The sequence below is a fragment of the Liolophura sinensis genome, chromosome 6 (assembly GCF_032854445.1).
Source record: "Liolophura sinensis isolate JHLJ2023 chromosome 6, CUHK_Ljap_v2, whole genome shotgun sequence".
Taxonomy (NCBI): domain Eukaryota; kingdom Metazoa; phylum Mollusca; class Polyplacophora; order Chitonida; family Chitonidae; genus Liolophura; species Liolophura sinensis.
Window position 1 is genome coordinate 48,740,364 of NC_088300.1, and position 27,875 is coordinate 48,768,238.

The window sequence follows — 27,875 nt, forward strand, 5'->3', positions numbered from 1 at the left end:
AATTCTTCTATGCTTACATTACATGACCCCTGTCTTTTTATTGTCTTTATAGGCTATGGACACCCTTCCCACAGCCCAGACCTGTTTCTTCCAGTTGCGCCTCCCTAACTACTCCAGTATGGAGGTAATGGCAGAGAAGCTACGCTATGCCATACAGAATTGTCGCTCAATAGACATGGACAACTACATGCTGACCCGTAACACAGAGGCAGGCATGGGATCTGAGGATAATCTGACATCATAGTGACCTAACGCACCTGTCTGATTGGCGCTGCATGGACAACTACATGCTGACCTGTAACACAGAGGCTGGCATGGGATCTGAGGATAATCTGACATTATAGTGACCTAACACACCTGTCTGATTGGGGCTGCATGGACAACTACATGCTGACCTGTAACACAGTCTGGCATGGGATCTGAGGATAATCTGACATTATAGTGACCTAACACACCTGTCTGATTGGCACTGCATGGACAACTACATGCTGACCTGTAACACAGTCTGGCATGGGGTCTGAGGATAATCTGACATTATAGTGACCTAACACACCTGTCTGATTGGCGCTGCATGGACAACTACATGCTGACCTTTAACACAGAGGCTGGCATGGGATCTGAGGATAATCTGACATCATAGTTACCGAACACACCTGTCTGACTGTCGCTGCATGGACAACTACATGCTGACCTGTAACACAGTCTGGCATGGGATCTGAGGATAATCTGACATCATAGTGACCTAACACACCTGTCTGATTGGCGCTGCATGGACAACTACATGCTGACCTGTAACACAGAGGCTGGCATGGGATCTGAGGTTAATATGACATCAAAGTTACATAACACACTGCCTTTCTGTGGCAGGATAGAGATATAGTCAGAGAAGCTATTCTATGTCACTCAGTGGACATGGACAACTACATGCTGCCAGTAATAAAGGCAGACATGGGACATTTAACTATTTTGCATATATGGCAATTTTAAATGCAATTTTAAATGCAATTTATGTGCGATTAATCAAAATAATTCTTGTTTCTGTAAGTTCATCCAGATATTACTGTGTAAGTCCTGCTTAAGACTTTTGTAGATATGTAAAATTTTCAAATGTAAATTGAATTGCACTTAAATCAGCTATATTTGACTTCCATGAAAATCATGCAAATGCTGTGGGATTTTTGTGCAGTAGGGGTAACGGATTTTGGCAGGACTGGAATTTTTTTTTGATGCATCGTTTACTTTGTTGTCGCGTACGGATACAGAAGAATTGCAGATGATTTGTCTTTCAATATCAGTTCATAACTGGCTAGTAAACTCCTGTTGAATCTAGAGTAAAGTGACATGTCCTCCTGCAGTGTCTTCCTCTTTCTCGCAAAATTCTGTGGCACTTGCAAGATTTGTGTGGAAATTGAATACCGCGTCAGTGATATACTTTGGTGCTTTCAACTGTCATGATACTCAATTTGTTTATTGTTTGTACATGTATTTGCCTGTGTGGAGCACTTTTACTTTAAGGAAACACGCTGTGTCATCCTCTGATGGAATGGGAGCTAATTATTTACATGTCCACAAACAGTCAAGCCTCTCTCAGGAAACCACATTCCCACCTGTGTGGAAGTTCATACTTTGAATTTTTTTTTTTTTTTTTTTTGGTGGTTGCAATGATTTCTCCCCTTCCATTAGTTTGACAGAAGAATAGCTTTTTTAGTGTAATTCAGTTGTCATGTAAATTGTACATGTACATAAATGAAGTTGAACATATGGATATGTAAATAAATGAATTATCATTTCAAAACCATTTTTACAGATTTTGTATTACATTTCTGTTTTTGTCCATAGTATTTAAAGTTGTTCATCTTGACACTTAAAGAATACGTGGAAAGATAACATAAAACAAAGACTATGGTTTTAAGCACAAATGAAGAAAGATAAGAGATACTTTTTCTTTGGAGGTATATTTAATATTTTTTAATGACCCTTTTATTTTCTGCATATCTTCTGTGAATGGTCAGGAGTATTTGGAATACTGCTCATGTAATTGTGCACTACATGTGTGCAAAACCTAAGCTCAGTACATGCAGTACTTTTTCAGATACCACTCCCAACATTTTGTTAACATTGATTCTAATACACTAGAAAATGTGTCATGAAAACGCTTCGGTGGCCTAATGGTTAGAGCATCCGTATCAAAGTTGGGAGACCTCGGGATCAAACCCGAGACGGGTCATACCAAAGACTAAAAATGGTACTTGCTGCTGCTGCCTCGCTTGGGGCTCAGAACTGAGAGGTTAGAACAAGGAAATATGACTGGTTGGCCCGGTGTCAACATAATGTGACTGGGTGGGGTGTCAAGTCTGGTGTCTGGCATGATAATTCAGTGGTGACAACACTTTGGAGGCATGGGTTTGCCTGCCACAAGAAGGGACAAGAAGTGAACACACACCTAATGACTTATCATCATATGACTGATAAAGTGTACGACATTAAACCCCACATAAACACATATAATCATGAAGTTTGCAATTTCCGGCATTTAATACGCACACAGCGAATTGATGGAATATCCCCCTCGTGTAATTGTGCTTTAGATGTGTGCCAAACCGGAGCTCAATTCATGCAAGATACCACCCCTAACATTGTTTTCCCTGCTGTTGGATGCCAACGCTCGGGTATGACATAAGCTCACTGCACAAAGTAAGCTACAACATACAGGTGAGCCAAAAACCAAGCGTTTCATATACCATTTGAAGCATTTTTGCGGTTTTGGTGTATGGGCGAAATCACGCTATAGAGGGAGATTTGCAGGTCGTTGCACAGACTCATGCTCACATGTCAGTCTTATCATTTTGAACTAAATTCACATTGGGAAGCGGGAGTTTGCATTACATGAACCATATGCTGAAGTTTTCCTCTTAAGTGGCCCGTCTGTGTAAGTTAAAGCTATGTAAACCTTGGCAGTCACTGGCACCCTTGACAATTCAGCAAATTTTGAACATGTTAAATAAATCTTTGTGACACCTCAAACTTCACAAGGACTTGTGTAGAGAAATAAATAGAATCCTGGGATGTTACAATAGTCTGCAATGTTGTAGCACCGGCATATTACCATACACTTTTGTTTGTCTATCTTAAGACCCGTCCTGCTTGTGCATGATCAAAGATTTACTTATTTGATTGGTGTTTTACTTTTAGGGTGGTAGCCAGCATTATGGTAGGAGGAAACCAGGCAAAGCCCAGGGGGACAGGCATGACCATCCGCAGGTTGCTGACAGACCTTCACACGAACAGCCAGAGGGTAAGCCAGCATGAGTTCGACTTGAACTCACTGCGACCACTTTTGTTCAAAACCCCTGGGTCATTACACAACCTCCGCCACAGGCATGATCAAACATAATAAGCTGTATCAAACTTGTTCATCAATCTATATTGCCTGGTAAAAGAGGATATGATATGATGGCAAAAGCAATTTCAAACAGGTCTTGTCTTATGAGGAAATGAACAGTTTGGTGTTTATATGGAAGTCTTTGACATCACACAACAAACAATGTAGCTGATGTTCTGAAACAGAAACAAGGCATTCACAAAAACAGGCAGCATGCTTGATTGAGTAGTTTGTAAAACAGCATAATGTTTGAAGTCACATAATGCATTCAAATATTGACCTGTAAACCAAAAAAAAGTAGAATGGCTGACACTGTCATATACAGATATTATCCTCTACTGCTAAGATCTTGCCATTAAATCAACAAAAAAGACCAAAATTATTATATTGTCACAACTATTGCCTATTTATTTATTGACTATATATCATATAGGATTGCAGTACAGTGACTTCATATGTTGTGGACTTGTAGATCATTGTGCTGGTAAATGACAGTGGGGACACAGCTTTACCACAGAAGTCTTTCATGTGCATATCACTAACCACATTTGGTAATCCATGTGCTATGGGAGGCAATTGCAACCTAGTGAATAGCTAAGTAAAATGTTGAGTCATGGGGTAATAGATTTTCTTGGCCTTTGATATGCAAATAGCTACCGATAACTGGGTATCTCTGTGCTAGTGGTGGTCACTGCAACCCTATGATTGGCCAAAAACTGTAACCAAACTGGACACTGACACCAACAGCATCTAATCCCCGGCTCACAATACCTCTTCTTAGGCAAGCTAAAAGGTAGGATATACCTGGGGTCTGTTTCTCAAAGCGGTTGAACATTACGCTGACGACAAATACCATGGTGGCGTATGCCGCCATATACAAGGGACGGGGATTAGGCCAGTGTTATGTTACGACCTCCTACTCTTTGGGTGTTCAGAAATGGCATGTCACAATCCTTGTATGCAATTTACCATTCACACATGATGTCCTGGGACACGATCAGTCTGTATTAACAGATGTTAATGCATCATGTGCTTCCAAACTCATCACACAGCATGTGGTCAGCAGTGAAACATGGCAAATGAATGACTGGGGATAAATGTGCACTCAAATCACACAAACGTTGTTGTGAACCAAAGCACTGAGAGGAAATATTCATGAAAGGAAGATGTCACTGATGTATCGTTGTGACATTCAGGAGGCTGGGAACTCTTTTAAATATGAATACAATTTTGAGTGCTTCCTCACTGTACTGGTTACACATTAGGTTTACATGTATTAAAACTTGCTGGCTCCAACTGGCACTCTGGTTTTCATGGAGGAAATGGACACCATCTTTCATCCTCTTAGCCTAATGATTAAAAAAGGAACAATAATAAGCATTTCATGTCTAAAAAAACATGTTTATTCCCTGCTGAATTATATGTACACTGAAATGTGGATATAAATATTGAACAAAATTAAGTCACAAAACTTCCTGTTTAGTTAAAAGAAATGGACAAGTTTTCAAACATGTATCAGAACGGTTTCTGCCCATCCAACTACATAAGTTCATGTTTGAGCTTTCACAGCACTGTACTGCATCCAACAGAGCGTTGTCACCATCTGTCATCAACTGCCATATCTCTGTTGCCAACTGGTGTCACTATATGTGTGTCCTATTAATTCTTACTATTTTCTGCGCTCCATGGCCTGAAATGGAATAGACAGATGCAAATTTCATGATACATATCGCAGTATTACTCCTGGTGACAAATTTATCTGATTATTGTTTAACACACACTTAATTCTACAGTAACTGTAATTACAGTAATTGTCTTTGCTTCTTTGAAGAAGTTATCCAGTAGGAGAAACTAGGGGCTTTCCGACGGAAAAACTGGTGCCTGTATTCTTTTGAGCTCTTCTGTTGTACACATAAGTGAGAAGGTCTTCCAGCAACCTGCAGATGGTCGCAGGTTTACCCTGGGCTTCTCCCACCAATGTGTAAGAGAAATATTCATCAATAAAACATCTGTTGATTTAGTAAAAATAAAAATTTATTCTTTCAAGCTGTATTGTGTGTACTGCCCTAGAAATACTCACCTTTTTCATGCTAGACCCCAGCTGGGCTGGAGACATTGTCACCTCCACATTTGCATTCTTCAAGGCCTGTATCTTCTCTGTGGCTCCACCTTTCCCTCCAGCAATGATAGCACCAGCATGACCCATTCTCCTGCCAGGGGGCGCTGTCAAGCCAGCAATGAATGAAACTACGGGCTTGGCGTTGGGACCCTGTCCACAAATGAATTTATTAAATCTGGTTTACTATTTGGACATCTATAACATTTCATACCATCACATCCTAATGTCAGAAAAATATTCATTATTAAATCTTCTAGTCTATCCTTTATATCATATTTGACACACAAACATTTTCCTTCAAAACACATTAAAGCCGGGCATAGATCGACCCCACGTCTAGGAGTAACTGGAAGCAAAAGGGCTTAGGCTTGCGATCAAAGTTGATGGGAAGGTTTTATCAACTTTTTCGACATAACCATTACATGTAGGTTGATTTTGTCGAGTTAGACCCAGCTGCTTACAATTGCAATCGACCTACACCCAGTTTAAGATCTCCATTACTGGACCATTGACTTCAGTTTTCCTCCTCACCGAATTATGCTCTAGTAAATAAGCTGCAGCGTTTTCCTCTGCCTGTCCACCGATCTCACCAATGAGAACAATGCCTGCAAAATAAATGAAAAAGGGAGATAACCATCATCATTTCAGCTAATTCACAGAATCCTCTTCAACTCATGTCAGTAAATGTAATAAGTCTTAAAATAAGAATACAATAAGAATTTGAAAAAGCACTCTTAACTGACCTTTTTCAGATCAAGAAACATTTTGCTGTATTTTGTTTTTGTGTTTTTTTTTTTGACTGAATATTCACATACAAATAAGATATACTCATGTAAAAGGCACAATAATATTCCTCATATCACTGCATTACCATAGCTGATTCTGACAAACTGCCAACTGGTAAATATCTACTTACCTTCAGTTTGTGGGTCAGACAAGAAGACTTCCAAGCAGTCAATAAAGTTTGTACCATTGAAAGGGTCACCCCCAATTCCCACACACAGGGACTGGCCTAGTCCCGCTATTGTTGTCTGGTGAACAGCCTCGTAGGTTAATGTGCCAGATCTAGATACAATTCCTGTGGACAGACAAACACTTCCACAACAACAGTACTAAAACAAGTCCCAAACATAATACTGGAATACAGATCTAATAATACAAACAAAAAAAATCCTGCAGCCCACTAGATGTATTTACTTGTGTGATTGGTGTTTTAGCCGTACTGTACATATTTCAGGCCAGTCAATTCTGAAAATTCTGGATGCAGCAACCTGAAAAACCCACGTTGATGTTCATCCAGATCTGAGCAAATCAGTGCTGAATTAAACATGTGATCAGATTGATCAAGGGGTTATGGAAGGTGACTGAACTGATGGATCACAATAGATTCAGGTGATAAAACCATGGCATGAAATGCAGTACAGTTTATCTTTTAGATATTGCTTAGAATAGAAATATTTCAATTACATAATGACCATTACAAAATCTCAAACATTTAACCCATCTGAAGGATTAGCACAAAGCACAAAACTGATTGTTTTCTTTTTCTGGTGAGGCTTAGCCTGGTCACCTTTTACCATTTCATTCTAAAATAGTGGTATTAGTACACATACTTACCAATAATTCCCTTTTCGTGTATATGACCTGGCATAATTCCAATTTTACACTCTCCTGGCTGCAAAATAATTTCATTTAAGTTATGGACTGAATGACTTAATGTTTATTTTAATAGCAACATCAAAAAATAAAATCTGAAGGGAAACAGATATCAGTTTTAAAGCCTTTCACAAGGTGGGAATAGAATCCTGTTGTAAATAAACCATACTGACTAGCTATACAACAGTAAGTATTTGTAATCAGTATCTATGTTCCTGGTGAAAAACTTTCAATTTTATGCTTTTTCATCAGCATTTGCCTGATCCTAAAAAAGGCATAAGACGTTTGGCATGCATATTTAACCACCTGACAACCTTTGTCCTGATGCTATTCTGTTCACTTCAGTATCTGGTAATAAGGTATGTTTACATAAAATTACCCTAATAATTCCAGGACAGTTAGGTCCGATCAGTCTTGTCTTGTCCTGCCTGACCAGTCGGTGTTTGACCTTGACCATATCTTGTTGGGGAATCCCCTCTGTGATGCACACCACCAGTGGGATCTCAGCATCAATGGCTTCCAGTATGGCTGCCCCTGCTCCTGCTGGTGGGACGTATATCACAGAGGCATCTGGCTGCACAGCATCAACTGCCTGCAAAGAGAAACATGGAAATAACAGTGTAACGAAATACAATCAAGAAGTTGTCTTCAGGAAGGAGTAGCCTATACTCCAGAACAGGGGCCACATCAGCACAATTTTGTAAATCAATTTTCTCTGTAACTTTTCACCTAAATGATAACATCAGAGCTCCATTCGGTTAAAAAAGGAACAAAAAATTCAACTACAGCGTTTTGTTTGATCTATTTTAGTTGTTTCACTAGAATACAGCCCACAATAATTATTTTAATACATTAATATATATATTTATCGAAAACCTATTACTGTACCACTGTATCAGAAAATATAGTTAACATACTTAAATCAATACAAAAAAATGTTAACAGTTCTTCCTTAGACTGAAATCCATGAAAAATTGCAACAGCAGTCCTACAGAAGCACCGCCAAACAGCACACATGCTGCACATTTAAATAATAACCATTTATAAAAATTAAAATCTTTGACATTTAGAAAAGAAAATTATCTATCAAAATACAAATAAAGTCATGATGGCAAAATAAATGTCTAAGATTTACATACCTCTTTGACAGAGCCGAAAACAGGTAAGCCTAGATGTTCCTTACCCCCCTTACCAGGGAGACCCCACCAACGAGATTAGAGCCATACTCAATAGCCTGCTGACTGTGAAAAGTGCCCTGCAACAAACACCACATTATTATAACCACAGACAAGAATTTATAGCATACGACATAAATCTCCAAGACATGCTTGATAAAGGATTTCACACAACATACTTGTGTGAAAACATATCTCTTGTAGTCTGAGAATTCAGTCAGTGTAAATTCATAACTGATCTACTCTAAATCTTCGGCCTTTTCAAACACTAAAGCACTTTTTTCAGTGAAGTTCATGCATACAATTATTATGAAAATGTTGCCCTAAATGATTTGTTCATGTTATTAAAGATACACGCTTCATAAAACTGTGCAGATTATTTCTCTGCACCCCATAGGTCTCTCAGAATATTTCAAAATATTGATTGGAGAGATGGTTGAAAAGGTTGAAGAATTAGGGTATTACAAACCAAAATTATATCAATGCGAGAATGAATAGCCACACTAATATTCCCAGGTTCTCACTTTGTTTTTCACATCGGTTTTTTTATCGCTAAAACTACAGCAAATAAGTATTTATAATATTTGCGAGAACAACCATGATGCAAGTGACGAGGTATGGGATTTCTGGGGAGAGGAATTTTTTTTATGAATAGTATTACAGAGCCGAAATCAGGCATATTGCAGCATTCCCTTAGAATAAGCTTTGGTAATTCTACACCCTAACTTCTGTCTGCTGGGTGTAATGTAGAGCTAAATAATATTAATCAAGAAACAAAAATATCCTAAATATTTCACCTGACCTCAATGAAAATTCAAACTTCAACAAAAACATTCATCAAACTATGATGCTTAAGGATTATTATCTCAAAGACTATTGAATATATTAGTTTTTCGAGGCCATATTCTGAAAGCCTTGGTAGGATAAGTTGCCAATTATGTATCCATTTGTATTGAAGAATATTTCACTTGTAACTTGTATTACAGTAACTTAATGGGTTCATGAAACCATCGAGGGCCTGAAGAAACCATCAGTCTCTGCCAGGTACAAACCTCCCCATATAAGGCCATGGCAGCACCAGCAGTCCTGGCCTGGGGGCTGTTTCTCAAAACCGAAGGTCGTAGGCTTCACCCCGTGTTAAGTCATAAAATCAATGTCACCATTTTCTCACATTAAATTTACGCAAATTTTGCACCCGTGATGAAGTGTCGTGGGTCAGTCATAACAATGAAAAACCTGGAAATATGGCCAATATGGAAATATAATACCTACCTGTTAAAACATTTATGCACTATTCAGTAACCAGCTACAGAAAATGGACCAGAGAAGCATTGACGCAGGTAACCACTTTTCGATGAAGCTTACGTTGTTGTTGCATGTACATTTCTTACCTCACTGAGTTCCAGTTCTGTTCAAAATTAGGTCAATGATAGGCCAATTAGATTTAAGACGTGCTTTTGGGAAGGAGACGTAGTAGAAAATAAATACTCTATACCCTATAGTGTAAATATCATATGCTGGCGTAAAGTTGAGACACTTTTACCAATTCGCACGTGCAAAATTTAATCCGGATCAAATCTGAGCCCATTTAAATCGAAGCCAGTTGTAAAAATGTGTACGTTCACAATACAATGTGGCCAAGCTGGTTTTAAGCTAGTTCAGAGATTTGCCTGTTCACACGGTCACATTTAAGCCAATTTAATAATTGCAACATCATGCCCTGTTTATACGCAGCTTCACTGACCTGCATCTTGTGCAAGATGGTGTCTCACACCTTCGTGTTTCTCACAGCACCATTCAGTTGTTGTTGTATGATGTTATCGCCCCAAACAGCGATTAGTGCCAATGTTTCTTTGTCACCCCAATTTATCCCTCGACTGCCCATATTTGAATGTGGAGCTTGTCAACAATTCAATGTCCGCATGAACGTCAAAAATGCATATAGTGGGCATTTAATCCACTTTAAATCGGATTAAATACCCTACTTTGCCTTTTACACTGGTGACATCAAACTCACTCAAACTTCGCAAGTTAAACCACCTTAAGTTTGCCAACGTGAACGGGGTATTTGAGAAACAGCCCCAGGTTTCCTAGTCTGTGACCACATCACAGGAAAAAGACCTGCCATGTGTAGGGAGTGACACCTGACACAAATGATCCAGGGAGTATCCCAAATGTTACGAGTAAAGACCAATCTTGACATCTGTTACAGTACCTGTTTTCCAGTAAATCCCTGGCAAATAACTTTAGTGCTTTTGTTGATGGAGAGATTTTTCCTGGTGGCCTCGTAAGAGGCTTGCCGGACACCCACAGGCAGACGAGCTAAAAGCAAACACAAAACAGGTTAGTGAGACAAAAACAGTTGAGCTATCCCAAACCTTTTGGATCTGGAGCTCTTCATAAAAGGCCCGCAAATCGCTCATTGATCGGTAGATTTTAGGGGGCACTCCTGAGTCTTATACGCCTAAACATTAAAAGGGTAGTTCAAAGTCAGTTGGACCCACCACTTTCATTTCCAGCATGTGTCAGTAGGGATCTATATACATGTGTGACGTTTCACTGAAATAAACTCTGTTTAACAACCAACTATGAATTCTGAAGTGACCAAGTAGACCAAAGGTCAGTCATGCTGACCATGTTCTCATCCAGCATAAAATATCTGCAAATTAGACCATGTGTCAAGTTTCACTGAATCCAGCTAACTACATGTGCTGTGAGAATGTTGGCAATAACGAAACAGCCAAATATGAAAACAGACCTGAATCTGTTAGCCAAACTGAGTTGAGCTGAAAGGGAACCTGATTCTATGGCCATAGTGAGTCCATTTACAAAGTGTTATAGAATGTGACCAATTATTTTAGGGATTTGATGGTAAGAAAAATACACTGGAATGTATCTGAATAAAGGGGCGTAACCTAGTAAAATATCGTAATCAAAATTTATGAACCACCATAAAATCACACAAGATTTTCCAATAACATATTACTTAAATGTGTGATAAACATATATGACATGATACATATATGTGTTTGCTATTAGCTAGAATGTCCACAGCATGATTACAACCGATATTTAAAAACATTTTTGTTCTGGAATATGCACTGTGTATCAGCCACAGGGTATAGAAACAGCTAGTAATGAGTTTCTATATTTAAGCACAACAACTTATCTGTACATTGCTCATGGTCAATTCATCATGCCTGATGGTCAAAATAATGCAATGCTAGTTTTAGGAGAGAATGTACATTTGTTACATGTGGATTGAGTAAAGACGAGGAAACAACCAAAGGCTCTTGATTTCTGGACATTCATTTATCCTTTGTTTTCCAAAATATCTACTCCATTACTCATGGGTACTTAGTCAGAAATAGTTTTCCTGAAGTATTATCAATACTTCTGACATTGTGATACAAGCTTTTGAAAAGCCTTATTTAAAGGCAAGAAGCTGTGGCATAAATATAAGCCTGTGCAAATTCACAACAGGGTTATAACAAATGAATGTAAGGAGATACAATGATTGTAGCATACACAGACATGTAAAATGTCTTAAAGTACCTGGACAAAGTCACTGAAATCGTAAAAAAAAAAAAAAAATGAAAAAAAAAAAAAAAATCTGTCATTCATATGTAGTCTGCTTTGCGTTTTGGTCAACACCAAGTTATCTCCCCTGGAAAGTAGAGAGGCAGATGTAACCAATCAGCTGATTTGGCATTGTAGGAATCTTGCAAGTTCACAAAGGTTCACAAAGATAAGGCCAGGGTCTCCCAAACTAATACAGGTTAAAGATGTGATTTTACAGCAGCTGTTTAAGGTAACTCAAGACCCAAGATATGTGCATTCTGCATACCTCGAGCAACTTTTGACACTCCAGAACTTACCATTTATTGTGTTTATTTAACCTTGTACCTTCATATGCTGTGTTCTTCTGGTCTGCGGTTTTATTTACGCTAACAGGCTTTATTTGCGCAAACACTGAGGTTACTGTCATGCATAATTCTCTACCACTATCTCTTCCCACATTATCTTTCACCTCGTCATCTGCTAGCCTCTGCTACAGGTGGGTGTAGTAACCAGATGTTCGCGATATTGAGCTATACTATGTTATAACGATTCGTCACACGATATCAGAACATGGTGGACTGCGTACAAGAAAACATTATAAGTGATATTCGAGACCGAGGACATCCGGGCACTTCACTCGTACGAGGCAATGGCAACCCAATGATGACCTACAAAACCTAGTTATGGACTTATGAGGCTGTGAAGCAGAGTCTTGAATTAACTACCACATTATTTAGACAATGTTTTCACTACTGTGTGTGAGCAAGTAGCATGTTGGCACAAATATAACTGCAAAATGCCTGGATGTCCACGGTATCGAATATAAATAATCTCTGGTGTTACTTTTTGGATATTGTAAGGACTAGGTTGCAGTATGTGGTAGACTGAAGACGGTCAGTGACCACCAAAAGCATCAACCTAGTCTTTACAGCTCTCCAATTTTTTTAAAACTTCTTGAAAGCCTTTGTGCACTCTTTTAAGTTAACCTTGTCAATAATTTAATCTGATAATCTGCTTTTTAATAATGTCAGAATGATTTTCCGACTGTATAGTTTGAATTATTATTTAAACACTTCATAAAATAACAACCAACACTTTGGCAGTGTAGATTTTTCGCAGTAAAAGATATGTCGAATTGTCGTTGGTTACCGTGAACATGCCATGTCACACTCACAGCATGGCCTTCTCAAGCGCTCTAGTCAAGGTGGAGAATCGCAACATAAGAAGAACGATCTTAAACAGTTTTAATTATGCACACATCACGTCTGAACACTCATTGCGTTGGGCTATCAGAGCTTTTAGGTGGGTGACATGATACACACGCTGATAAAATGAGATCATGCATTAAATTAACCAAACTTTTCACCTGCTAATCTTGAGAAAAGCCTGCAGGTCGACGCCATACTGAATTGATGCCGGAAATGTTGAAGAGCACGTGCTCAAATTTAGCCAATGAAAAAGGTCGAAGGGTGCGGAAGGGCCCGTATGTCAAAAATGGCTGAAAAACAGGTAGAAATTTGTCATGATTATCCGTCATTTTGTCGCCTAGATTTCTCTGGCGGTAGCCAAGGAATCGTTAGCTGAGAGTGTATCAGTTTTACTGATCGCTCACAGAATCTTTTCGGAAAGATTGACCGTTAATGTGTATTAAATCAGGTTATGTTTCTTTTCACAAATTGGAATCTTACACATGGTCCAGTTTTCGCTATGTCTGCTTTTGACATTTCCTGAATATTTATTTGTAACTTGTTGTGGTGATTGAATTTTGGAATACACCCAGTCAGTTCTTGTCGATCCTACCACTGAGTCGAAATTCTGTTTGAATTATACAGATCTGTCAAATGATTACCTTCCCGTGTCCTACTCTGTCTTCATATCACCCACTTTCAGTATAGACTTCGGATGAGATACAATGCGTAGGCCCATGGTTATCTGAGTCAGAGTTCAGACTGTAAGATAACATTTTGAGAAGTCGTGTTTGCAAAATTAGAAACACAATTATCCAGCTAGTTTAAACACTATAGAGCATTTTCCGTCTGTTCTCGGATCTGTAAGTTTATATTCTCAGATATAGTCATCAAGCTTTTCACGAATGCTTGATCTCATTTGTCAGTTGGCATCACTGTTGCAGAAGAATTTAGGACTACACATATCAGGGAAATATACTTGCACACAGATTTGGCGAAAGATAACTTATGAACATATATAAGGAATTCAACACCAACGGAAGATATTCTGAGGTCTATGCCTAGGTGATAGTCAGAAGCCAGATGCCTGGATGTCTGCAGTCTTGAATAGTATGTTCACAGAAGAACATATTGTATAACAATTAATATCTTGTCTTAGGGGTGAATTAGGCCATGTGAAAAGTAACATTGTGTTGTTTTATTTATGCTTATTGCAGACAGCTATATTTATGAAGTTACTGTTATATTTTATACCACATATCTATAGTTCCAATTACAATGCAGAATTGCATCTGAGCCATTCCACATATATATTATATTATCTTTTTAAGAGTGCTTGAAATGGGTTAAAATATGTTATGATTGAATCACCTACATTACATGGATAACTTGAAAATGACACAGTAGTGATTAAACAAAACAAAATGAGTCTAAACCTGGACATGTTCATCTGTCATCCAGAAGCACATTGAGACATTTAGAAAGATTAACATAGGCCCCAGTTCTTTACTGTTACAATAAGTGTTCAATTTGTTTTTATCATTTCAGAATTACAAAATGGATGAGTTATCCAGAATATCTACGGCTCACTGCTCAAAGATTTTTGTACACAGGGATTTTTCAGAGGGAACGTCAGTTAGATTTCAGACGAAATTCCCCCAAGATCTAGATGGAAGGGTATGAACACAATGTATTGATAAGTTAGTTTAAAAGACATGTCATGAATTCATCAAATATTCTATCTGTCATTTGTTGTGAGCCCCGAAGACAGTTTTTGCGTACTTGTATGATGAGACAGAAGCATACATATTAGAGACTCTTGTGGGCCAAGAGTAACTGTTTTCCTGAAAGTTGACTAGACCTTGACCAATCAAGTCATGTTCAAATCCAGCTCTTCTAAGTACGGAGGATTCTTTCATATGCTGCCCAATTTTCTCCACACATACACTTGACTGCTGTCAAATAAATCGAATGTTCTTGAGCACAGCATAAAACACCAGTCAGATAAACATAAATAAATATATTCATTTCGGCACTCTGGGTACATGATCTTGTTGTCTTTTTCCACAAGCGTGGCATGTACAAATTAGGTACCATACTTTGGAATGTGTACATCACCAAATTTCAACATAAGTCAATGAATAAGAGAACTGAAGCATTAATTCCGCTAAACTGTAGCACACAGCAGGGTTGGAAATCAATATATGTAAACACATAGGGTGTGGTTTTTTTCTTTTCGTAGATTGACAGAGCGGCCTTTGATCGAACAGTCAGCAGAATCAATGAGATCTTTGTAAAGGCAGAAAGTTTGGGGGGCAGAACATATTGTGAGAGTTGCATGGCCTGTCTGACTGCCTACCTGTCGTATCTATGTGTGGATACATATTATGAGAAGGTAAGCACCAATCACAGCACTGTATGTTCAGTTTGAAATGTTAACCCAAATTCGGCTTCAGTATCCTTGAAGTGGACAGATGGTTGGTCTGAATGAGTTGCCAGAGGTGTCAGACATTTGAATAGAAATGGTTCTGTTTTCTTGTCATCAGCTCTCTTAAAACGTTGTTCTGTTAATTCATTATTTTTACTTACCTTTACCAATCTCGTATTTTAGCAGCACAAGATCTGCTGCTTGGACTCATTCTAACAGCTGCAGTACTTTTATTAAAACTGGTGATTATGACATGAATTCACTGAAGTAAAGTAGTAAAGATAGAATAGACAAAATAAGATACAGATGTCAGGTACTATGCTGTCAAGTAGCACATCTGATTGATGTTGTCTGAAGTTGTCCAGCATAAATATATCTTTCTATATATTCTTTTTTTTTTTTTTGCTTCAGTGCTTGAAAGAGATTTCCCGATTTATAGAAGAGCAGAACAAGACAGTGTATGTTCCGAGAGGCTTGATGCTTGTAGACCCTGTGGAGAGAGGCCTCAGAGTTGTATCCTTTTGTTCTTGTTTTATATTAAAAAATCACATGGATACTTATTACTTTTAGTTTTGGGGTTGGTGTATTACCTTAGACTGAGATATCAGAGGAGACAGACACTGGAAAGGGGGTTATCCTCAAACTCAAATTCCACCATGACACCGACTGCACTCATATAAATTTAAAATAAAATAAAAAAAACACAAGATTGAAGTATACATGTCTGTTTATCAGCTGAAAGACCATTAAACACTGTTCAGGAAAATAGTTTGATTTATTTTTTTTTTAATTATTTCAACAGATAAAATGCTTTTAAAGCATTGGATTGTATGGTGGTCTGTTTAGACAGTATGGTCATACAAGGCCATCGTAGAATCAGATATTTGAAATGTATGTTTCTGGGATGAAAAAATTGTAAAAACATAAATTGAGTTGTTTTTACCCCTAGCATTTAATGATCTTTCATCTGACACATGCATGTACTTCTTGTCAATGTTGTCTTTGCCTTTAAAGCCAGAACTCATAAACTGAACTTTTAGTATTTAGTATACTAAATGAATTCCCTTTATGCCTTTATTCACATTGAATTCGTACTGAACATTTGTGTCGCAAATCTTCTTTAATATATATAAAGGAACTGCTTAGTAAACTCTGTTTCCAAGGAAAGTGTTTTAGGGTGACGTGTATATTCAACATTCCAAATTGTCCTTGACTGCTGCACCAGCTGGAGATCTGTGTACTACAGGATCAAGGCCCAAGGTGATCAGCTGGCTTCCATCATACCTGGACACAGTTTTAGCATTTACTGGACAGTGGTCAGTTTGAGGCGTTGGTCAATTTGAGGCATTCGCTTATTACATTGTCATATCACTTTGTTTTAAAGAGTAAACTATTTGTGAAATTCATAGATCAGTGAAATATTTTTTTTATTTATGACTAGACCGGGAGAGTGACAGTAGTTGTTCTGCCCATCAACATTGCTAAGTTTATGTGATGAGAGGAGGCATATATTGGTGTTCTGTAGTCCGTTCTGAATTGTTGTTTGACCTAAATGTTACATGAATAATTGTACATGAATATTCATCATTTCTTTTGCCAGCATTGTTTCGAAGATTCTTTACCCACTGTAAGTAATTTCCACTTCATTAATATGAAAGAGTTCCCACCTAGGTTAGCATTGATAGGCCAATCACATCGCTGATTGTATTACTGTATATGAACTATATACCTTCCTGTCCAGAGAGATTCTTGTGCGATATTTTTGTCAATCTCATAATCAAAATTCAGAAGTAAGAACTAAATTATAGGCATTTGATTACTTACTGGTGATTATGGCAGGGCCCTGGCTGGCAAATTTATCTGAGGGGTTCTCTCAAAAGACAACTAGCCGTTTGAAAATCAGGTTCTAATCTAGGAGCTAGATCATCTGTAGATTTATATGAGGTACATGTACCTGGTAAGGTGTAGTAGTTTCTTCTGGACAGCACATGCTGTGCTCCACTGGTAAACCTGACTGCGAACATAACACCAGTGCTGAAATATAACACCATTGAAATAAAAGAGATTTAGAGCACGACGTCTCCATCTGCATCTGCATCTGCATCGTACTGCATCATATGTGTACAATGTAAATATGTGACAGTAAACATGACACTGCAGAAAGCATTTCAGTGGTTGAGCTAATATAACATGGAGTCTACCTGTTAGAGACCTGGTAGCTATGACGAGATTTTCACAGGTGCATTTCTGTAGATGAGTGAAGGAAAGGGAATAATCAGCTTCAGCAATTCAGCTATTTCACATGTATTTAATTTTCTTAACTGCATGAATTTTTCTCACTGAATATCCATATGCATAATATGATATGCTCTTCCGGTAGTACAATATGAAATGCTCTATTTTAACATTCTTTTTGTAAAATTCTTAGTGTAAAATTATACTTCAGAAGTAACTATATAGCTGTTCATCTGAAGTTTTATTGACAAATATACTACACTCAGATTTCCTGTATACATGTGTATTTAATATATGTACTATGTTTAACATTCTAATAATCTAATAAGTGTCACAATGAATTTGAACTTAACAGTTACATATAAATCTGTCAGACTTCAGTGTTGAATACATGCAAAAAAAAAAATCATCTAACATTTACAACACTTACTAATATATTGTGTTCTTAATTTCAGTCTTCTGTACTTCCAGGATCATATATAAACATTTATTGTGCATTATATCATGTTTACTGCCTTGAGCTGACTTAAATTTACAGTTTGTCAGTTTTTGAAAAATAAAATTGTGTGCTAGGATCCACGTGGACACTACATGTAGTTTTGAGTTGCTAAATATTGCTATCAATATTAACACAGCTTTACACCATTATTATGCTATCAATATTGCAGATGTTGGATTCCCAAAATTTTCTGTGTGAGACAAAATTTGGTGTGTAGCATTTCACCCATGCATTTCAGTTAGTTTTTGATTCTTGAGAGAGTTTTGACTTCTATAATTGAATTTAAGAATGTTTGAGCAGTCTATAATGCAGATTTTTGGCAAAAAATGTATATTCACTATTGAATCAATTTTATCAAGAATAGCTTAAAATATTGCCTTTCAGTAAATATCAGTCATGTACCTGTGCAAACCTCTTTTGAGGACTTTCTCACCCGTTTTGAATGGTAACATGTGCACAGATGCAGCTGATATTATGTGAGAGTTAAGGTTTTGGTCTATTCAGAAACAATAGCAAAAAGTAGATTGGATTTGTGCTGATTAATATTTTGCTCAAAATCTCCCCAATAGCTTTTTTATTAAGTTTTGATGAATCACTCAAGAGGTATTTGTCATTGATTTTTATACACACTCCAGTATGTATATGTTTTGACGCCAAATGAATTATTAATGGTGACACACTATTCTGAGTACTGATATTTTCATTGGTATGGGATCATATTTTTTTAAAATTAAGAATCTCCCCAGAACCTTGATGACTTCTGCTGACATTATTGAAGGTCAGTCAACTCAAATGTATTTGTTTAGAATTTATGATCCTGAAATGTTGGGAAAGCTTTATAGTTACTCTGTCATAAAGAAATATTAAACTGCTGTACATATTTTTTTGTTATTTCTCCATCATATAGAAGTGATGTAAAAAACAAATGTATTTCAGATTCGTCTCTTAGTCTGAGCAAAATTTATCCGTGCAGTCAGGTTTGACTCTGTAGCAGATGTTTATTTATACATGTATATTTGAATATTTTATTGGATTATTTAGTGCAGCACAGATGTCAGTGGAGAGATGTCATTTGTTTTTTGTGATCTGCAGGAAATATGTTAGCAATAGTCATATTGCTTTTAATGTTAAGAAACATGTTTGTCAACATACGTGGCTACCTGCATATACCTATGTAGTACGTTTTAGGTTGTAGAGCTGACTGGCAACCTCCATGGACTTGCAGAAGAACTTTGCTTTTTTTTCTGGCCAGTTATATGTATACCTGTTCCAGCTTCGTATATGTGTTCAAGCTGTATAGCATTGTTGCTATACAGTATATTAAAGGCCAGCAATAACACAATGTTATTCAAAAAGAATGGAATAGGGTATTGTAAAGAGACTTCAAAAATTTTTCTGTTTACAAGTCTTTGTCATAAACACATACATGTATCCTGCAGATAATGTGGATATTCCATTCTTCTGGATGAACTAGTTGTGGTTAAGGCCGTCTGTACATTATCATAAAGCATTCTGACTTTCATACTCTCGACATGTAAAAAAGAAAGAAAAAATTCTGTAATAACTTTTTTCTTCTGTCATTCTATTCCTTTAAAATTCACGTGTCATTGGAGAAACTGGATACTAAACATGTCCCTGAAGTGGTGGACACTTGTTTCCTGATAGTAGAACACCATTAAATTCACATTTGCATATTCACCTGAGGATTACAGATTCCCAGTAGCAAGTTACTCGTTAAGCACAGGTAAGGTGTCTGTTTTTCTGAAGTCATGGAAGACGGCCTAAAGCTCTTAAGCTTGTGAATGTTTTGTTTGTATGCTTGGGATTTTACATCATACTTAACAGTCTTGTGATGACAAGGGTTCATTAGTTGTGTTTAAATGTGTAGTACCTCTTGTGTGTTTGTTTTAGGATATAAATAAAGTATGTGATGCTTACAGTATGTCACCTGTATCTAAGAGTTGTTTCCATTGTTCCGCCTTTTTTCTCACAATGTGCTTAACAAAGTTGGTACTTCAAGTCTTTAATCAAATGAAAATTGGAGAAGTTAGTTGAACCCAACAGATGTGATCTTCAAAAAGTTCAGCATTTTGTCAGCATTCTGTCAACGAAATATTCTAATTCCTTAACCGTTTGGCATAAGAATGGGCATATTTCAGTCCAGTTTATGCACATTTTTAATTTGATTTTGGAGATGCAACTGCATTCGTTGGATTGGCAGGTTTGAGGGCTTCACAAAAACTGTAATTTTATCAGTTTACACAGAATAACACCTTCATAATATACTTGAATAAACATCTTGCAAACATGTGAAAATGTTGAAAACTTACAGTAGATTTCTCCTTTACACCTGTTGCGAATGTTTACCACTTGTGAGTTGTACAGTTCTTTTTTGTTAACTGTAGACATGTAAAGGTACAAGAATAGATGGATGGATGGACACGTCCGACAGCCCACATCCTGGATGTCAGGACCAACAAGTGAACATATTTGTAATGTAACTTATGAAATGTATATATATATATATATATATATATATATATATGAATGAATACAAGTCTCAAAATAAAACACTTCTCTACTGGACTGAGGCAGTTCAGCAGGCCAGAGAGTGTGAATCTACATTTATAAAATATCTCTTCTAACACATGGCCTAGCTGATTCCAAGGGGGAACTGGGAATAAATTTCAACCTCCTTCCGCTCTACAGGTTGTTCTGTCAACCATTCAGTCAGTTGATTGTTTAGTCAGTCAAATATTTGTCATCCACTCTTTCAATATGGGTCATTTTGCGAACAAGACAACATGAAACTTTAAATCATCAACCTTTCGCAAAAGGCCACAGATGTTGTGGATTGGTGCTCAATTCTTAACAATTGATATAAGGTTGTGCACTTGTAAATTGTCCACAGGCAGGCTTAAGCTGTGAAGAAAATTAGGAGTGCTTAACGTGATAAGAGTAGGCTCACTGAGGCTTCCCCTTCCTCATGCTGGTCATACGTGGGAAGGTCTGTCAGCAACCTGTGGATGGTCATGGGCTTCCTTCGGGCTCTGCCAAGATTCCTCCCGCCGTAACGCTGGCTTCAGTGGAATAAGTGAAATAACATTGTGTATGGTGTAAAACGCCGAATGATTAAATCAAATTAAATGAAAGTAGGTTTACAGAACAAGACACCCACAGTTTCCTTATATATAATACACTCATTTATTGTTAATGTGTCTGCGGCAAACAACACACTCACTCACAGTGTGTAACAAGCAAACCCAGGAGGTAAATGTAAAATGAGTGTGAAAGTTCTACAGGATACAAATACCTGTGTGCACAATAATGGGTCACTAGTGATAAAAGTACATTGCTCACGCTTGACACTTTGATATAGGGACTTACCTAGGTTGCAAAAGTAAAATAATTTCACCAACTTATTGCATGTTGTAATGATTTGGAATATTCAGAATATGTAAATCAGATGATCAACATAGGCAGATTTTGAGAAGTACCAGAGAAATATAACCAGCTCTATGTCCAATATGGAGTTGTGCATTTTAATATGCAAATAAAGTTTCAAAATGTCGGGATTTCATATGGGTTTCCTTATTTGAAGTTAATATACTTCATCCAACTCCATAATGCTGACATCCTAATTTCTCAACCTTTTCATGAAAGAGTGCAATTTATGCACATTTTTAATTTGGTTTTGGTGATCAAACTACATTGATTGGATTGGTCAGTGTCAGGACATCACAAAAAGAATAACTTCATCAGTCAACACACAATAATGCCTTCAGAAAATGCTTGAGTAAACACCTCGCAAATACGTGAAAAGTTTGAAGAATTAGACCTATGTATTAAGTTAATCTGTATCACAGATAAAATTCCCCCAAAATAGTAAATATATATTCAATGAAGGATGTTGATATGATTATTGAACGTGTTACCTGACTGCTGACTGTGATGCGATGTACAACTTTACTACTATGCCATCTGCATATGATCGGAATATCGAGATTTTTTTTTGATTGGTGTTTTACGCTGTACTCAAGAATATTTCACTTATACGACGGCAGCCAGCATTATGGTGGGTGGAAAAGGGGCAGAGCCTTGGGGAAACCCACGACCATCCGCAGGTTGCTGACCTTCCCACTTACGGCCGGAGAGGAAGCCAGCATGAGCTGGACTTAAACTCACAGCGACCGCATTGGTAAGAGGCTCCTGGGTCATTATGCTGCCCTAGCGCGCTAACCGACTGAGCCACGGAGGCCCCGCAATATCGAGATGGTTAACTCAATAAAATTGGCTAATGTATACAACAGTTCTTTCACACAAAGGTGGATCAGAAAGTCAACAAACACTGTTCAAGTTTACAACCAGTGTTAACTGACAAATATAGATGACCAAGAGCACCATGCATACATAGTGCAGTTCCATAACTCACAATACATCAGTAATATGACATTATTCACATCTGATAAGGTACATTTCAGACAAATCTGGACACAAAGATGAACAGTTTAACATAATTCTTAGCACAATTAGTACATTCTACATGTTTTTTTTTTTCCTCATTTTCTTCTCCCTGACAACTTTACTAACCACCATTATTGTGATGACTGAAATATTTACTCCATATCTGCTTTAATATGAATTCAATTTGGCAGTTTTCTTGCTTGTGAAATGAACAATAATCTTTTCTGTTAGCCTCTTATATATATAAATCCTTGTACACAACCTTTGCTAAAACCATACAGCCAAAATGAAGCAGTTAGCTCCACACGAAATTTTTTATAACACTGATAATCATTTGAATGTATATGGGTGGAATGAAGCATTTCCAAACAGGTCAGCACTGTTTACCAGGGAATTTTACACAGCTTATATTTCTGTCCACATCACACATTTATCTGTGGGTCACACTGCTTAGCTCCCTGCCTCATTTGTGCCTGAGGTAGAAACCGCAGATGCTCCCCCTGATGCAGCCTCCTGAGGTGGACTTTTAGCAGCATAGTTTCTGGCACCAAATATGACACTTCCAATTCTTACATTTGTACTTCCAACTTCAATCTGCAATACAAATATGACATATATGTTAATAATTGCTAAGTATGATGTGACATTGAGATTAGAAGTTAACAAACTGTTCTTACAATCGCACAATCCGTTTGTGACAAGCTAAACAGGTCTACTAAAAACATTAATACTTAAATCCTGTAGGTATTTAAGTAGAGCAAGCCAATAAATCTATTACAATAATGACAAACAGTCTGCCTCTGTGAGCAGACTGCATTGAAAACCTTTTTACAAAACACAGAGACCGAAGATTATAAAAAGCCTAACTCAAGCATAGGCACAGCAAGTAGTTCCTAGGCTACAGAATAACAACAATTCTACTTACGGCATGCTCAAAGTCATGTGACATTCCCATACTAAGTTCAACTTCCTCAGCTCTTAGCTGTTCCTGTTCACACACTTCCTGCCGACAGCGTAACATCAACTGACAACAGAAAACATGTACAGATTCCACCATGCCTTATTTGCCCTTTCTTTTTTACTTTCATTTATTGCTTTTTTATAATTATTATTATTTTTTTTATCTATTCCTTATTTATTATTATATTCAACCACATTGGGAATGCTGTCAAAAGGGTTCCCATTTATATAGCTGAAGGAGAAAAGACCTTGTTTCAGTATCAAAACGCATAAATACTATCAAAGAACAACTATTAATTACTAGATGTTGTGTAAATCTGTGATATATTACCTGGAAGTCCGGGTTAGGTCCAGTAGTGAGATCATGGTCAAATGCTCCTATTGTCATCAGACCAATGAAGCTGAGTCTGGGACACTTCTCCCTCACAAACTTCACCAGACCACAGACCTGGGCAGGATTGCAGCCACTCTTACCTGAATAAACACAGATAACAACAACTCAACACACCAGATCATCTAACTAAACGATCACATGTAATTTACAAACAACATTTTAAACAGTTAGTCAACACATCCTTAGTCACAAAGTTCATAGTCAACATATCCACAGTTATAACATTGATAATCAACATATCCATAGTTATTTATTTATTTGATTGGTGTTTTATGCCGTACTCAAGAATATTCCACTTATATGACGATGGCCATCATAATGGTGGGAGGAAACTGGGCAGAGCCCAGGCAAACCCATGACCCTCTGCAGGTTGCTGACAGACCTTCCCACGTACAGTCGGAGAAGAAGCCAGCATGAGCTGCGAACGCATTGGTCATTACACCGTGTTAGTGTGCTAACCAACTGAACCACGGAGCGCCCAACATATCCATAGTCAGGCGGTTCATAGTCAATATATCCACTGTTACAAGCTTCACTGTCAACGTATCCATAGTTACATGTTGATAATCAATACATCCATAGTCACAAGGTTCGTAGTCAACATATCCATAATTACATTATTTTTTTTTTTTTGATTGTTGTTGTACACCGTACTCAAGAATATTTCACTTATACGATGGCGGCCAGCATTATGGTGGGTGGAAACCGGGCAGAGCCCGGGGGAAACCCACAACCATCCGCAGGTTGCTGGCAGACCTTCCCACGTACGGCCGCAGAGGAAGCCAGCATGAGCTGGACTCGCACTCACAGCGACCGCATTGGTGAGAGACTCCTGGGTCATTATGCTGCGCTAGCACACTAACCACCTGAGCCATGGAGGCCCCACATGGTTGATAATCAATATATCCATAGTTACAAGGTTTATAGTCAACACATCCATAGTCACAAAGTCAATAGTCCACAAATCCATCGTCACAAGGTTCACAGTCAACATATCCATAGTTACAAGCTTGATAGTCAACATATCCATATTCACAAGATCCATATATAACATATCAAGTCTATATTCAACAGTCTAGAAATAAATAAATATATTAGGATACTTTCTGTATGTCTTTAGAAATATGCAATGTTCATGTCCATCAACACAAGGATGTGCATTACGTGAACAACATCCATCAACCTCGTCCATTCAGTGAGCAACACACTGGCCTTACTGCTGTCAAACTTACTCGCCTCTTGACTTGTATTCACTTGTACCATGACATTCAGGCTTTCAGCTTTTTCCATCTTTTCCCAAGTATTGTTTAAATTATGTGCCAATTTCTCTGAGTCCAATGTTTCCATTAAAAACAGATTATTACAGCCTGTAAAAAAGTAACATTCCTGCTTCAATACAAAGTTGCACTATAACAGTGAGATTATAAGTCTCTGTTCAGAGAAGTACACACAGATGTATTATAAACAGTGCAAGTAATCACAAAAAAAGACTACAAAACATGTGATACACTGTAAGTTCAATGCAAAAATCCTCATCAGAATTTCATTTTTTTCATCAGAATGAAACATTAAATGAAAGAAACTACATTAATGTTCCAAAAAACAACAATCCACAGATAGTTGTTAAATCTTACCTAGTACTTTGTTGATCTTATTCTTCTGAAGATGACCTATAAAGTGCCACTTTATATCCTTACATTTCTCTAAAATCTGGAAAACAAAATGGTGAACATTACCAATTACATCTCCAACTAAAAGGATTTTGCAAGTTACATGCATAAGCAATAAAATATCAAAGTAGCACAATCTTTATGGTTCAACAACTGCAGATAGACTGTTTGTCTGGCTGTTGCATGTGGTTTCTCTTTTTGATAAAACAGCAAACAATGTTTTCATTGTTTTTATTTTTTTTTTTTATAATTTCTACCATTTTATTCATTACTCAAACAAACTATTGGCAGTACATGTATGCAGAAAATACATATCAAAACAGCACTGTGGATAGGAACACCCTGCAGCTACACTGTATCCTGAACACCTCAAAACTTTCATTGATGTCTTGGATCTGTTTTGTCATAGCATAAGCCAAGGCAACTAAAAATATAGGGCTGACTTTAATTAACCCAACAAAAAAGGTGACTTAAGTCTGTCAGAGCTCATACCTCAGGGTGGCAAGACTTTTCCACTAGCTCCTGGACCTATAAAGAAACGGAATAATTCTGTACACGGGAAAAAGAAGAGAGAGGATCAAATGTCAAATAAAGCACACAGGCTCACATGTATACTCACACTCTGGCATAATATACATGTTCCACCATTTTACCATTGTTGTGATACATACACTTATATATAGTAAATAAGCTAAAGTTTTGCCCATGACTAAGCTGTACATAATTTGGCCTGATTCAAGTTCGGTTGATCTAACAAAGGTTTTCTTTAGGTTTGTTCAGAAGACAAGATGCCATCTTACTAGAAAACCTGGGTTGCAGCTCCAAAAGTAATACTTTATGACATTTATTTATTTGCCTCTAAAGAATCCTTTGTTGGACAAAATTTTAGGCCATTTAGCGTAATATATCTTTGCAACACATTTCAAAAATTATAAAAAGAGGCTAAGATAACTATTTTATTTACAGTCTCAACTGGAATCGAGATGAGGAAAAAAACTTCAAAAAAAGGTGATGTCCATCTTTCCCTTGCATTACCAAGGAAGTAGGCCTACGTGTATAAATAGACTTATGCCTTCATATGGTTTTACATACATAATTTTCTCCAAAGTGTCTCTGTCCTAGCTGATAGGCCTCCACTATCATCTGTACGGGTTTCGTTTTAGACACAGCCACTACCCTGGGCTTGGTCTGAGGAAGCGTCTGTGAAACAAAAACAAAGGGCACAAACATTGACATCTCAAAAATAAACTAGAGCTGACAAAAGAGTTTAGAAAATCATTATAACACAGGGCATGAGATTGACGGTGCTCCCCAAATCAGGATGGGTATGGATTAAGTGAGGAGGTAAGAAACTGAGGAATTCACCTTAATCCATTTCACTGTGTTTAAATCTTCCTTCTTCCTGGTGCAGCTTCCAGCCTGGAGTATTTTGATTTTAATTATTGTCATTTAATGCCACATGTTGGTACTTGAGAATTTTTCACTGATGTGACGGTGGAAACTCTTATAAGCAGGGGGAGAGAAAAGAGGCTGGGGTAAACCACCAACCTTTCGCAAGCTACTAACGACCTTTCCCATATGACATGGTCAGCTCTTCTTTCTTTCTTGACGTTCAATACAGTGAGAAACCTCTAGTTTGGTGGAAATTAACAATTTCACTGCAACAGAAGGAACCAAAGACAAATTTACAAAACTTTAAACAAATGTGGGCTACCGTTGGCATACCTAACTGTCATTTACACGACAATTTCAGGACTGTTTTCCATTTTGCAGACTCAATTGCAACTTGCCGAGCGCAAGCTTGTGACAGTGACAGTAAGTGCAATGCACTGTGATGATGATGAAGAGACAACATTCAATCACCTGTGCTCGCTTTTGTGATGCCGATTCAGCTCGCCGTAGAACATCTTTCAACGCCTTTGCGATTTCACTTGTTTCTGTCCCCATGTTCCTTACAAACAATGATCGACTAAACATCACCTGTTACTTGAAAGCATCGAAACATTTTTTTCACGTTACAGGTCCTGCTTGATGAGGTACATGATTAGCACGCTACGTCGTAAAATATTACAACAGCCTACGTCTTCCGGCAGACCGGAAGTATATCCTACAACTGCACTTTCCTAGCGGAAGTCGCTATGACAG

The 27,875-nt window shown here is 37.6% G+C and overlaps 4 protein-coding genes across 5 annotated transcripts in view; 2 read left to right on the forward strand and 2 right to left on the reverse strand.

Moving 5' to 3' along the window:
- The window catches only part of LOC135466388 (probable E3 ubiquitin-protein ligase HERC1), a 60,995-nt gene extending 59,391 nt beyond the window's left edge, over positions 1-1,604 (forward strand). Inside the window, exon 78 of the mRNA XM_064743836.1 lies at positions 53-1,604. Within this exon, the coding sequence (XP_064599906.1) occupies positions 53-244 (192 nt within the window). The 3' untranslated portion in view covers positions 245-1,604. The remainder of the gene's footprint in view (positions 1-52) is intronic.
- Positions 1,605-4,771: 3,167 nt separating this feature from the next.
- Positions 4,772-13,297, reverse strand: LOC135468188 (succinate--CoA ligase [ADP/GDP-forming] subunit alpha, mitochondrial-like). The gene is given in 10 exon segments (XM_064746290.1): positions 4,772-5,072; positions 5,463-5,651; positions 6,033-6,106; positions 6,418-6,579; positions 7,119-7,176; positions 7,537-7,749; positions 8,297-8,355; positions 8,358-8,412; positions 10,548-10,654; positions 13,260-13,297. Coding segments are annotated over 10 exon segments (975 nt in total). The 5' UTR covers position 13,297; the 3' UTR covers positions 4,772-5,051.
- Positions 13,298-13,369: 72 nt separating this feature from the next.
- LOC135466660 (golgin subfamily A member 7-like) lies at positions 13,370-20,282 on the forward strand. 2 transcript variants are annotated; one of them, XM_064744280.1, is made up of 5 exons: positions 13,370-13,402; positions 14,629-14,757; positions 15,323-15,475; positions 15,920-16,021; positions 16,734-20,282. In XM_064744280.1, exons 1-5 carry the CDS (start codon positions 13,379-13,381, stop codon positions 16,770-16,772), a joined length of 447 nt encoding a protein of 148 aa, XP_064600350.1. In that variant the 5' UTR covers positions 13,370-13,378; the 3' UTR covers positions 16,773-20,282. The 2 variants fall into 2 exon arrangements, with proteins under 2 accessions (XP_064600350.1, XP_064600351.1); XM_064744281.1 differs by lacking the exon at positions 13,370-13,402 and adding an exon at positions 14,073-14,190.
- Positions 20,283-22,315: 2,033 nt separating this feature from the next.
- LOC135468166 (pyridoxal phosphate homeostasis protein-like) lies at positions 22,316-27,760 on the reverse strand. Its single transcript, XM_064746255.1, has 8 exons — positions 27,594-27,760; positions 26,823-26,930; positions 26,223-26,258; positions 25,695-25,770; positions 25,293-25,427; positions 23,998-24,140; positions 23,632-23,730; positions 22,316-23,300 (listed from the first exon to the last, which is right to left on the reverse strand). Exons 1-8 carry the CDS (start codon positions 27,705-27,707, stop codon positions 23,157-23,159), a joined length of 855 nt encoding a protein of 284 aa, XP_064602325.1. The 5' UTR covers positions 27,708-27,760; the 3' UTR covers positions 22,316-23,156.
- Between the last annotated feature and the right edge of the window lie 115 nt (positions 27,761-27,875).

Coding starts and splice junctions, on each gene's coding strand:
- LOC135466660 (XM_064744280.1), top strand. CDS start 13,379: ATGTCAAAAATGGCTGAAAAACAG. Junction 13,403..14,628: donor CAAAAATGGCTGAAAAACAG/GTAGAAATTTGT, acceptor TTATCATTTCAG/AATTACAAAATGGATGAGTT. Junction 16,022..16,733: donor TGGAGAGAGGCCTCAGAGTT/GTATCCTTTTGT, acceptor CTGCTGCACCAG/CTGGAGATCTGTGTACTACA.
- LOC135468166 (XM_064746255.1), bottom strand. CDS start 27,707: ATGTTTAGTCGATCATTGTTTGTAAGGAACATGGGGACAGAAACAAGT. Junction 25,428..25,694: donor TAAGATCAACAAAGTACTAG/GTAAGATTTAAC, acceptor ACTTTTTTACAG/GCTGTAATAATCTGTTTTTA. Junction 23,301..23,631: donor CACATGACTTTGAGCATGCC/GTAAGTAGAATT, acceptor TTTGTATTGCAG/ATTGAAGTTGGAAGTACAAA.